Source organism: Oncorhynchus mykiss, chromosome 19 (assembly GCF_013265735.2).
Source record: "Oncorhynchus mykiss isolate Arlee chromosome 19, USDA_OmykA_1.1, whole genome shotgun sequence".
In the NCBI taxonomy this organism is placed as follows: domain Eukaryota; kingdom Metazoa; phylum Chordata; class Actinopteri; order Salmoniformes; family Salmonidae; genus Oncorhynchus; species Oncorhynchus mykiss.
This window is the reverse complement of record NC_048583.1, coordinates 55,786,871-55,800,311: the sequence shown is the minus strand read 5'-3', so window position 1 is coordinate 55,800,311 and position 13,441 is coordinate 55,786,871. Positions and strand designations below refer to the sequence as shown.

Genomic DNA, 13,441 nt, shown 5'->3' with positions numbered 1-13,441 from the left:
TGTTCCATTATACATTTGGTGTTTATGAAGCCTAATTTACATACGATTACACTCGAAGTACAGCGGGACCCAACTGTCCGGTGGTAATGCTATAACAATGCAGAATGTACTCTGGTCATTTCCTCCCTTTGAGGTAAATAGAACAGGAAGTTGCCATGTTTGGCCTGCCCTGCCAGTTTGGCAGCCCCTCGCGTTGTAGCGGGCTTCCTGTCTGCCTGCCCGTCGTCTCTGGGAAATGCAGAGCGGCCATTAAGGGTAATTGGCAACGTTCTGCAGCGGCAGGAAGGATGGGATTCCAGCCAACTGTTACTAGTTTCAGTACTGCAGTCTTTTTAAATGGAAATCATAGGCCTTCGCTTTCAGACTGTCATCTATATATTTACTGTCATCTATCACTTTCCTAGAACAATGTCATTTGAGGTTGCGTGAAAGTACGCAAGTAGGTTTTATAGGGGGCTCATTTGCTAGTTGAGCCCCATGTAAATGATATCACTGAGGTAACTTGTTTTTTCTCCCCATGTTTAGAGGCCATATCCACAGTCGCCTTGGCTTGCTAAGATTTCCCTTCCCACAGGCTGTTAAGTTAATTATCTCTCTAAGTGTTGTTTCTGTTTCGCTGTGACTAGGCTGCTGACGACACGGACCCCAACCCTGGGTCGTGGAGGACGAGGACGGCGCCCGGTGACCTAGATCCCTATGAGAGCGAGAGGAGCTCCAGGACAGATGTAGGGTCCAGCAGAGGGATGAGGACCACAGCTTCCAGACCAGCGCTCTTGTCCAATAGGGGTCATGCTGGCTTGGCGGAGGGAAGGACCGGGCGCGGCAATCAACAGTGGAGCAATCGTCAGACCGACGACTAAACCGGCCAACCATCTTAGTCTCTCTGCTTCATAATATCCAGGTAGGATATGTCAAAGCAAAGTCCCAGGAACCTGCTGTCTGGCCTAGCATTGCTTATTGATAAGAGTATGTTTAATGTCTGATGAGGTTGATATATATTGTCTGATAAAGTTTATATAGTAGGGGTGTAATGATACATGTACTCGTCCCAAACCGTTCTGTATGGGGAGCTCGGTTCGGTCTGCACTGTGAACCCGACTGACTGAATGAATGAGATAGATAGATATATATAGATTTATATATATCTATATCTATATATATCTCCGCAAAAAAAAAAATCCCTTTTTCAGGACCCTGTTTTTCAAAGATAATTTGTAAAAATCAAATAACTTCACAGATCTTCATTGTAAAGGGTTTAAACACTAATGAATGAAACATAAACAATTAATGAACATGCACCTGTGGAACAGTTAAGACACTAACAGCTTACAGATAGATGGTAGGCAATTAAGGTCACAGTTATGAAAAGTTGGGACACTAAAGAGGCCTTTTTACTGACTCTGAAAAACACCAAAAGAAAGATGCCCAGGGTCCCTGCTCATCTGCGTGAATGTGCCTTAGGCATGTTGCAAGGAGGCACGAGAACTGCAGATGTGGCCAGGGCAATAAATTGCAATATCCGTACTGTGAGACGCCTAAGACTGTGCTACAGACAGACAGGACGGACAGCTGATCGTTCTCGCAGTGGCAGACTGTGTAACAATACATCCGAACATCACACCTGCGGCACATGTTCAGCATGGCAACAACAACTGCCCGAGGTACACCAGGAACGCACAATCCCTCTATCAGTGCTCAGACGGTCCGCAATGGGCTAAGAGAGGCTGGACTGAGGGCTTGTAGGCTTGTTGTAAGGCAAGTCCTCACCAGACATCACCGGCAAGAACGTCGCCTATGGGCACAAACCCACCGTCGCAGGACTGGCAAAAAGTGCTCTTCACTGACGAATCGCGGTTTTGTCTCACCAGGGGTGAGGGTCGGATTCGTGTTTATCGTCGACGGAATGAGCGTTACACCGAGGCCTGTATTCTGGAGCGGGAACGAGGTGGAGGGTCCGTCATGGTCTGGGGTGTTGTCACAGCATCCTCGGACTGTAATGACAACAAGCTATCTCAATGCTGTGCGTTACAGGAAAGACATCCTCCTCCCTCATGTTCCCTTCCTGCAGGCTCATCCTGACATGACCCTCCAGCATGACAATGCCACCAGCCATACTGATCATTCTGTGTGTGATTCCCTGCAAGATAGGAATGTCAGTGTTCCGCCATAGCCAGCGAAGAACCCGGATCTCAATCCCATTGAGCACGTCTGGGACCTGTTGGATCGGCAGGTGAGGGCTAGGGCCATCCCCCCCCCCCCCACAGAAATGTCCGGGAACTTGCAGGTGCCTTGGTGGAAGAGTGGGGTAACATCTCACAGCAAGAACTGGCAAATCTGGTGCAGTCCATGAGGAGGAGATGCACTGTAGTACTTAATGCAGCTGGTGGCCACACCAGATACTGACTGTTATTTTGACCCCCCCTTTGTTCAAGGACACATTCAATTTCTGTTAGTCTGCGGATCCTGTTCAATTTGTCTCCGTTGTTGAATCTTATGTTCATACAAATATTTACACATGTTAAGTTTTCTGAAAATTAACTCAGTTGACAGTGAGAGGACATTTTTTTATATATTTTTTTTATATGTATACAGACCCTTCAAAAGTTTGGGGTCACTTTGAAATGTCCTGTTTTTTTTTTATTAAAGCACATTTTTCATCCATTAAAATAACATCAAATTGATCAGAAATACAGTGTAGACATTGTTAATGTTGTAAATGACTATTGTAGCTGGAAACGGCAGATTTTTTATGGAATATCTACATAGGCGTACGGAGGCCCATTTATCAGCAACCATCACTCCTGTGTTCCAATGGCACGTTGTGTTAGCTAATCCAAGTTTATCATTTTAAAAGGCTAATTGATCATTAGAAAACCCTTTTGCTATTGTTAGCACAAATGAAAACTGGCCTTCTTTAGACTAGTTGAGTATCTAGAGCATCAGCATTTGTAGGTTCGATTACAGGCTCAAAATGACCAGAAACCAATTTCTCGCATGGAATAGCGTTCATTTCTAAAAACAAGAATAGACTGACGAGTTTCAGAAGAAAGTGATTTGTTTCTGGTCATTTTGAGCCTGTAATCAAACCCACAAATGCTGATGCTCCAGATACTCAACTAGTCTAAAGAAGGCCAATTTTAGTACTTCCTTAATCAGGACAACAGTTTTCAGCTGTGCTAACATAATTGCAAAAAGGGTTTTTTAATGATCAATTAGCCTTTTAAAATGATAAACTTGGATTAGCTAACACAACGTGCCATTGGAACACAGGAGTGATGGTTGCTGATAATGGGCCTCTGTACCCCCATGTAGATATTCCATTTAAAAAATCGTCCTTTTCCAGCTACAATAGTCATTTTCAACGTTAACAATGTCTACACTGTATTTCTGATCAATTTGATGTAATTTTAACGGACACAAAATGTGCTTATCTTTCAAATACAAGGACATTTTTAAGTGACCCCAAACTTTTTAGGGTGTGTATTTGAGATTCTTCAAAGTAGCCGCCCTTTGCTTTGATGACAGCGTTGTACACTCTTGGCATTCCCTCAACCAGCTTCACCTGGAATGTTTTTCCAACAGTCTTGAAGGAGTTCCAACATATGCTGAGCACTTGTTGGCTGCTTTTCCTTCAGTCTGCGGTCCAACTCATCCCAATCCATCTCAATTGGGTTGAGGTCGGGTGATTGTGGAGTCCAGGTCATCTGATGCAGCACTCCATTACTCTCCTTGTTCAAATAGCCCTTACACAGCCTGGAGGTGTGTTGGGTCATTGTCCTGTTGAAAAACAAATTATAGTCCCGCTGAGCGCAAATCTGATGGGAAGGCGTATCGCTGTAGAATGATGTGGTGCCTGCTGGTTAAGTGTGCCATGAATTATAAATAAATCACTGACAGTGTCACCAGCAAAGCACCCCACCACCACCACACACCACACCGTGAAGATCATCCGGTCACCTACTGTGTCTCACAAAGGCACACCTGTTAATTGAAATGCATTCCAGGTGACTACCTCATGAAGCTGGTTGAGAGAATTCCAAGTGTGCAAAGCTGTCATCAAGGCAAAGGGTGGCTACTTTGAAAAATCTAAAATACATTTTGATTTGTTTAACACTTTTTTTGCTTACTGCATGATTCCATATGTGTTCTACAATGTAGAAAATAGTAAAAACAATGAAAAACTCTTGTCCATTCTTTTGACTGGTTGTGTGTGTGGAATAGAAACACTAGGCCTGTAGACTATGCCAACACTGCATTCATTGTATGCTTCTTGAGTAAATCTGAGCTGAATTTTGTTTTTCAGGCTTTTCCGTTAAAACAACTACAGCCTTAATCGGCGCATTTCAGACTGTCATTTTGTGAGGCGCAGTCGGGAACTAGTTCTGTACTATGGCGAGTGGTGGGGTCGATAAACCAGGAAGATTCTCCATCGTTTAAATCTCCAGTTTGGGAACATTTTGGCTTCCCAGTAGATTTACAACGGTGATGGACAGAGAGTATGTCTCCACTGCTCAACCAGAATAGCCTATGCAGCTGCCAACACCTCAGACACGTTGACACATTTACGTCGACTGGAGCAAGATGTAAACGCACAAAAAAAAAACTCCAAATAAATTACAAGAGCTATAGGTATGTTTATAGTCGCGGATATGCGTCCATTCTCAGTGGTTGAGAATAGGGTGTTTCAACAGCTAGTGAAAGTGCTCGGGACACGTTACGAACTTCACCCTCGGCACCCATTTCAGCAAACAGGTAGTACGCGCTCTATATAAGCAAGCTAAATCAGCTGAAGTTGTCAGTGAATTGACCAGCGCACCCTGTGTAGCGCTTACTACAGATGGATGGACTTCCAGGGTTGCAGACAGCCCATCACATTACCCTGGAGCACGAAATGAGAAGTATCTTGCTAAAGATGCCTCCTTTATGAGAGTCAGTGCACATATTGTTCTCTTTGTAAGGAAACATAATAGCATAGACATATAAAATGTCTGAACCATGTTCACATGTTGATTTCACATGTATATTGAACTTTATTTTAGCGAGTAATCGTGTTTTTCCATTTAAAATAATACCAAGTGTTGGTACTCCTGTCGGTGCTCTCATCGGGCATTATATAACTCATGATCATATTTGGAGGTAGAAATACCAACACTTTGGATTTTCTTAAATAAACTCAAACTAACTACAGTGACTGTTGGCATTTCATTTTCCTGCTCTACCGAAACTGAACCGTAACCCCAAAACCGCAATAAGTACAGAACCACGACCCCAAAACCACAAAATGTACCGAGCCGTGTGTGTGGTTATTGCTGTATAGTGTTTAAACTGACTAGACAACAGGAAGGGTTATCTTCTCATCTCACTGAAGCTCTGTAATAACCCTTCATGTTGTAATAGTCATGGCTATTACAGAGCTTCAGTGAGATGAGATGATCCTTCCTGTTGTCTCGTCAGTTGATGGCCATGACTATTACAACAGGAAGGATCATCTTCTCATCTCACTGAAGCTCTGTAATAGCCATGACTACTACAACAGGAAGGGTCATCTTCTCATCTCACTGAAGCTCTGTAATAGCCATGACTATTACAACAGGAAGGGTCATCTTCTCATCTCACTGAAGCTCTGTAATAGCCATGACTACTACTGTATTTCTATGGTGGGAATCTTTTTAGAACTCGGCCAGAGGATAAAAATATGATTCCAGACTGAGCCACTGGACTGCTTGACTGCACTCGTTACTTTAATCAAAGGATGTGCTAGTTTAATTACTCCTACTCTAATGATGTCAGCCAGCCCTCTCTGAGTGTACGACTTGTGCTCTCTTTTCTTCCAGAGCTCTCCATCTCCCCCCAAACTGCACAACAAGGAGGAATGTACTGCGTCCCACTTCTCTAATCCCCCCCCCCCCCCCCCCCCCCCCCCCCAGCAACAGCAGTCGCAGGCAAGTTCCTGCCAAGTCCCTGTCCAGCAACAACCCATGCGTCTGAGTCTATAAACAAGATGGCCACCTGTAAAACCTTCCACCATAACGTCCATGTATAAACCCTGGATGACTAACTGGGTGCTGTATCGAAGCCACCGCGCAGCCATCTTGATTTTTTGAAGCTATGGAAATGCATTTATTAATGTCTACATACGTTTTTGACATTCTATTACAGACACCTTTGGCAATACTTTTAAAATATATTATGTGAGCTAAACATAAAAATAAAAAACGTGATGAAAAAATATCCCTTTAAGTATTTTTTGTAGAGTACTAATGTTTACTCTCCCCACTACAACAACAAAATACTTAAATACATGTAATTTTGACCTTAAAACATTGCATTGAAATACTCTAGAATACATTCCTATGGAGGGCTGCTCATTCTAGGGAGTGCCAATATGGCCGACCGGTGGTTTCAAAGCCTCTCAGTGGTTTATACAGAGTGTCAGCAATCCAGGGTTTATATACTTCATTGATCTGCACAGACCACTTCAGTTGTATTATAATATGCCCATATACAGTGTCGCGAGGGAGTGGTCCTCACCACCGCTTCTTCTCCTACCTGATGTATTATAATGTATTGCTCCGACTTGACAAGGGAGAGACGCTCACTCGGGTGACTGGGTCTAGAGGTGTGTGTGTGTGGGGGGGCGAGAGAAGAGGGGAGTGACACAGGAAGGAAGGATTTGTTGTCTTTCAGAATGGACCGTTACAAGACCTCACTTTGGAACTTCTAAGCGGCGCTCCCCCAAGCTGCACCAAGATGTGACCAAAAACAAGGAGCGAATACTTCAATTTTTTTTTTTTTTAAATGTCCTCTGATCTCAGAAATGTGTATGTTTTTTTGCTTAATTTGGTGAGCTTTTGACCATGTGTTTGCTGCATACTGACAACCATAGCAGTTTTTGCAAGGTTTATTTTGCACATTGTACACATACACCTATATCTATTTTTAACCTACAAACATGACTATCGTCCCAGAGAATGCATAATGTGGGCCTAAAAGAGGGTTGACTGTAGGGCTTTGGGGAAGTTTGCATGTTTCAACATAATGTATAAGAGGAGCATTTTGGAGTCCATGTGCCTCCAGTTTCCCAGCATGTTGTCTGCTTCAAGGGCAACAAAGACAAGGACCCTGTCATAGACACGTTCTTTATTTTCTTATAGGCTGCAAACTCAATATCCTCTTCAACATCTGTCCCTATGCAATAAGGAAGATAATAGCCAAGTACTTTGGTCAACAACCTTCAAATTGTGCTTCATTTGGTTCCTCAGTAATTCGCTCCATGTTGCTCTCCACCGTCTCTTCCCCCTGCTCAACTGGACTTTAGAATGTGTCTATTGTGACACACAGCAGAAAGGAAGGTCCACCCCCTTTTGTCTGCACTCAATGAATGATGGATTGTACTTATTTAAGCTTGGGGGACATGCATTTGTCATCTGGAACAGGACTGCTATTCCTATGGTGCTCTGCTTCAGCGCACTTTCCTCCAACTGTAACTGATGCCCTGGATCTAGCAGTAAAATGTGCTGTGCTGCTGTGAACAGCCAATCAGACATAAAAATTCTCCAATCACCAAAAGGAACAATCAGTCCAGATACACGCGACTGTGTTTGCGGTGCGATTCGTCTCAACTTCTCCCTGTTTCTGTAGAAGTGTATTTTGTTGTAATATTTAAACTGGACTTTTCATTGTTGGATTAGGGAGGTTTCTCTGTCACTCTGGACAGAAACAGAGATCACTGGGTTGCCATAGAAACACAAGTAGTCTGGCAGGTGGTGAGACCTGATGTACTCATACAGGCAATACTTTGTAAACTCTGAACTACAAACTCTGGTAGGAAGTTTCCCCTTGATACTGGTCAGTCATTGTCATTCAGCATTGCCTGTGTAGTAGCAGCCGACCAGCCGTTTCACTGTTAGCTTTCATATTTATTTGTTATTTACCACAAAATGCATATACCTATTTTTGTCATTGTGAATGTTGCAATTTGGTGATGGGGACCTACCATTTACAGTCCTTTAGATTTCATAGTGTATTGATTATGGGAAATGGAAGAAGTCAATTACACACAAAGAATGCAAATATAATCACCCCTAACCCCGAAATCACCACGTTGTATTCCTCTAACCTTGTGGAAATGTGAGGTGCAATTCCCCTCCTGCTGGCTACACATTACTAAGCTGTTGAGCCTAGGCTGTGTGAATTACTCCCTAGTATTTCCATCAAGGTTGGGCTAAAGATTGTGTGGACAAGTATAATGAATGCAGTCATTACACATTTGCAAAGATTTTCACCTTTGTAGAGAATATTTTATAGAAGACCATTGTGGTTTCAATTGAAGAAAAATCTACTGAGGAGTAAAATACCCCCAATCTTTTGAATTGAATCATTTTTTGTTTTCCCCCCAAAAATCTTCAAAGGACCCATTAAAATAATGTTCGCTGCCCAAGATGTTCTCATCTTTCTATTTGCCGGTCAGAAGTGCTCCAGCTCGGCATCATAAAGCATTAGTGTTGCCATGTGGCCCCTTACACGGCTACTGGCCCATCCTGTGAACATGTGTTCAGTGCAAACACACACACCACTTGATGTTGTTCAGAAGCCCGGTGCTGATGTGCCAAGGGCTACGTGATGACTTGTCCATTTCAGAAGGCTTCTGTTGTTGACCAGTCCTCGGTTACCAGGATGACAACTGTCAGAAGGCCACTCGTTCCAAATCTGTATTTCCGACCTCATCCCTTCTTTCCTGCAGTGGTTCCAGTTTCCCTCCTTCCTCCCTCCTCCTTCCCCTTCCTCCTTCCCCCTCTTCCTTCCCCTCCAAGAATGCCTTGATTCTTAACGACCGTGATAAGTATTGCTAGGTCTGAGAGCCGTTTTACAGTCTGCCAAAGCTTGCCGGCAGACACTGATATACAGCCCCCGGGTAGCCGAAAGGTCAAACGTCAAGGCTGGAGCTAATCGCGTCTTTCCCTTGGACTTTGGGGGTTATACTGTGAGGAAAGCAAAACGATTTGGCAGCGGCCAGCACTAACCCGAAATGGAGGCAGTTGATGAGTGCCAGTCAGAACTGGCTTGCGCCGATGTGTAAACCAAAATCCACGTGCTGGTTGTCCATCATAGCCAAAGGGTTTATGTGTGATGCTCATATAAAAGTGTCTGTGCAGACTCTTGTTGCGATTCACTCACTGGGGACAGTTTGATAGGCTGCAGTAGGCTGGAGTTCACTAGCCAATCTTAACGAGATGCTGATTTCAGAGGCCCGTGTCAAAGTTGAGCCCAGGAACATCACAGGCTGTCATTCCCATTAGACCTACATCACCATGGGTCGGCTATCATCATATTTCATTGATCCTATGATGCAAGGCCAGCACCCCTGTCTGCTCATATAATCAAGAGTGATCGCTGCTGTAGGGAGATTGACTTTCTCCGATCATACCTAATCTGACAGAGGGAGACTAGGTTTAGACAGGAAAAACCTCAGCCAACTTTTTAGATGAGAACTAAACTCTTAACATTCCTCATTATGTAACTTCTGGTGTATAAACATCTGTTATTTACGAGCCATTGTTTTTTTCCTCTCTTACAAGGTAGCGTAGAATGTAGTTAGTTAGTGGAGCGGGACCAGAGAGCAGAAATGGCTCTTTGGAGTGACTTGCCATTCGTTCTGTAAGGCCTCTTTTGTAAGGCGAGGGTTCGTGGTGTCTTTGGACATCAGAAACGGTAATCTGCACTTAACCAGCACTTAAATTAAGACTCTACATAATTAAGACTCTTTATAATTAAGACTCTTTATAATTAAGACTCTACATAATTAAGACTCTACATAATTAAGACTCTACATAATTAAGACTCTTTATAATTAAGACTCTACATAATTAAGACTCTACATAATTAAGACTCTACATAATTAAGACTCTACATAATTAAGACTCTACATAATTAAGACTCTACATAATTAAGACTCTACATAATTAAGACCCTACATAATTAAGACTCTACATAATTAAGACTCTACATAATTAAGACTCTACATAATTAAGACTCTACATAATTAAGACCCTACATAATTAAGACCCTACATAATTAAGACATTGCATTTGCGTTTATCCCTGAGAATTGTATTCCACTCTTTGATTTATTTTCTTCGCTGAATGTATGGTCATCAAAGATGATATATATTAAATGTGTGTTTCTGCACCGGCCAAATTGAAAAAGTTGCTTGGAGCAATTGTGAAACAACTTGTCTGATAATGTGAGGAGTTGTGGATTGTCACGTTTATTGTACAGATTATTATAAAGTCCTTTTCTTTTTCTTCTTTTACAATTGATTTCCTGAGCACTTTGTGTGTCTCTGCCTTCTAAAACTGTGCCATAATCATTCCATAGTATGTCCAGTTTACAGTCTGAGACAGCGCCAGTGTTTTCCAAGATGGAGACCCTGTCTCTTCAACTATTTCTGCTGAAATAAGGGGAAATATTACATTTGAGGGTTTTCTTTTGTTTTCAACTCATGTATTTTTTTGTTTCAGTTTTGTAAAACAAAAGATGTCTTATTTTGGAAGCTGTATCGGATAGATTTTATTTAAGAAAATCTTGTAATTTTGTAAAGTGGGCCTTATTGAAATATATGTAGGATTTTGTTGTTGCTAGATATGCATCTTTCTCATTAATGCACTCCTGGAGAGTACTTCCTGTTTTTTTTTTATTTTTTAAATGTGAGAGATGTCATGATCTCGAGCTATGAGATGGCAAGCCAACAGAGACTTGTCATAGTCTCTGTCGATTTGAGAGTAATGTACGTTTTATCAAGAGCGTGTCTGCTCTGTCCACGCAGTCTGAAGTCATTCTCCATGTGGCGTCCTGTTATTAGTGGTTCAGGAATCAGTCATTCTAACAGGTTCTCTGTTTTCTCTCTCATGCATTCAGGGTTTATTCATATTGTGTGCTGTATGTAAGTGCTGCCAAAGAAAGAGATGTTCAGGCCTCGAGACACACACACCTACACACACACTCCAACATGAACAACTGGATATTCTCCACACACACCTACTCACACTCCCACATAGACACACAGAGGAATTTCGTCCTGTACGATCAAGTTGGATATCGTGTATTTTATATTGCAGTGTGTTAAGAAATGACTCTTAAGCGGCTGGAGGGAACCTATGGTCATATCAAAGAGAGAAACATTTCTTATGAAATCAGATCAACAGGGTTATTGTGGATGTCGCTGCTCTGAGCATCAGAGATAAACGGCAAACTGTGCGGGATGCTTTTTCTGTCCTTGGATAATATACGTTAGTGCATGTTTAATCTTACCGCATTCTGCATGTAGGTCTCTCTCGAAGCTGCCAACTGTACAGTGGATTATGTATTCCAATAAAATAAACTACCTGTTTGTAACCATGTTTTTGTGTCTCTTGACTATACTTTGTGTTATGGGAAAGTGGAAAACCCAACCAACTCATTTTAGTTTAACGATTTGACAGCACCTGTGTGTGTGTGTGTGAGCAACACTTCCATTGCTTTATACCACCTGCACTTGGCTTGTCTAGAGAGAGGCGTTTGACTGTGTGCAAGATAAGCAAACTAGCAGATAAATTAGGCAAATACATCAGGTGATGGTAAAACTTGTGGAATGCCTAGTCAGCACACGCCTCTCTGTTAAACAGCTCCACCAGGTAGTGAGAAGGCTAAGCTTGTTCCCTGACAGTCTTACGGCCAGCAGGTCTAGTATAAGGGTTATAGAGTTGTTCTGGAGACTTGGATTAGTAACAGCAGTTGCCCAAATGAAGGGTTGGCCCAGTTCACACAGTGCATTTGATAGCATGCATATTTGTGATTAGCATGTTGTGATAGCATGCATATTTTTTACGAGTTTGTCTAAAAATTATTTTAAAACGGTTGTGAAGACACCCAGCACATCATAGGTACAAACTGAGTGTGAATTATCCCATTAATTGAATTCTGGAAATGTGCTACATGGCTTTAGTTTAGGTCACAATGCAGAAAAGGTTTGGGGAACCACTGTGGAGGTTGAATCAGATCATAATCACCAGGCCATCTGCTGGATAGGGACTTCACTGTGAACCACTGAGCATGGTACACAGGTCCCATCTGGAGTGGGTGACCTAAATGTTGTGTGTGTCAAGAATACAAATTAATCATCCTCTATGCAAAATTGTAATCTGTGCAAGTTCGTATGGTGTGAAAGAACTGTTTCAACATCCAACTTTTTAATATATAAACCTAGGAATATTTACTCAATTGGTAGAGCATGGAACTTGCAGCGCCAGGGTTGCCGGTTCGACTCTCACAGCAAACAAATGTGAAAATGGATGCACTCATTACTGTAAGTTGCCCTGGATAAGAGCATCTGCTAACTGACTAAAATGTAAGAGAAAAAAACAGGAGGCGGATGTCTGTGCAGTACTTTCCTGTATACAGACAGATGTGATTTATGTTTCAAAGTGGTTCTAGAACGATAAGGAACACAAGCTTACATGACTCGCTACCTGTTAGGGCCTGCATTTTGACGCTTTATGTGCCCATAGATTATTTTCCATTAATTCTGTCATCCTGACTTTGGTCCGAGTACCTCGTCTACGAGTTGATTCTTGGAACTGCTGTCACATCTTGTGACTGGCATTGCTTTTCTTTGTTCTCTTGTGTGTGTGTGTGTGTGCGCGCATGCATGTGTGTGTGTGTGTGTGTGTGTACACATTTTCACCCCACCTGTGACGTCTGTACAGGCTGCAGTGTGAGTCACAAGGCTGTTGGAGGAGATGCGTTCAGACAGGCCTCAGCCTTGTGTAACTAACCTCGACCAGCAGGGAGACATACACCTGCCAGTAGGAGAGCAAAGTGGTGTTTGAGAACTCCAATGGAAACTGTTGTGTGTGTGTGTGTATAATAACGTAAAGCCCACTAGCCACCAACTTCTACCCTGGCCCCATGGTGAACCACACATGGAAATAACCCAGTGCCAACCTTGATGAGAGCTATTTCAATATATTTCCCAACCAAAGTTACTATAGTTAAGTCAAACCTCCCTACTGTGGTCGAGGGGCCCTCATGCCCAGGGAAAATCTCACTAATAATATAGGGGTACTGGTACTAAACTATGTTCCCAAACCACCTAGTGCAATTTCTCCTTTGGTCCATCAGACCCCCACAATGGCGTTGGTTGCCAAAGCCTTGCCCGGCCACCACACACATGCTCCAGGGAGCAGGCCAATGGTCAGAAGGGTCAAAGGACTGTGCTACATAAAGAGGCCACCCAGATCAGACATGTGCGGCGATATCCCAATTATCTCTCTTTCTTCCCAAAGTGTGCACTTGTTCACTACCCTTTACTGATTTGAAAGGAAATGACTGCTCTATAATCAGGCAGGTCATCCGTGATACAAATCAGGATTCAACATCCATCCATGTCTGAGGATGTTGGGAG

General features: G+C 42.7%; 1 protein-coding gene across 2 annotated transcripts in view; it reads left to right on the top strand.

The window, feature by feature from the left end:
• LOC110498152 (leucine zipper protein 1) overlaps positions 1-11,399 on the top strand; it is a 72,608-nt gene extending 61,209 nt beyond the window's left edge. For both annotated transcript variants that reach the window (XM_036955120.1, XM_021574764.2), the window contains exons 3-4: positions 627-901; positions 5,835-11,399. In XM_036955120.1, the coding sequence (XP_036811015.1) occupies positions 627-860 (234 nt within the window). In that variant the 3' untranslated portion in view covers positions 861-901; positions 5,835-11,399. The remainder of the gene's footprint in view (positions 1-626; positions 902-5,834) is intronic.
• Positions 11,400-13,441: the final 2,042 nt, after the last annotated feature.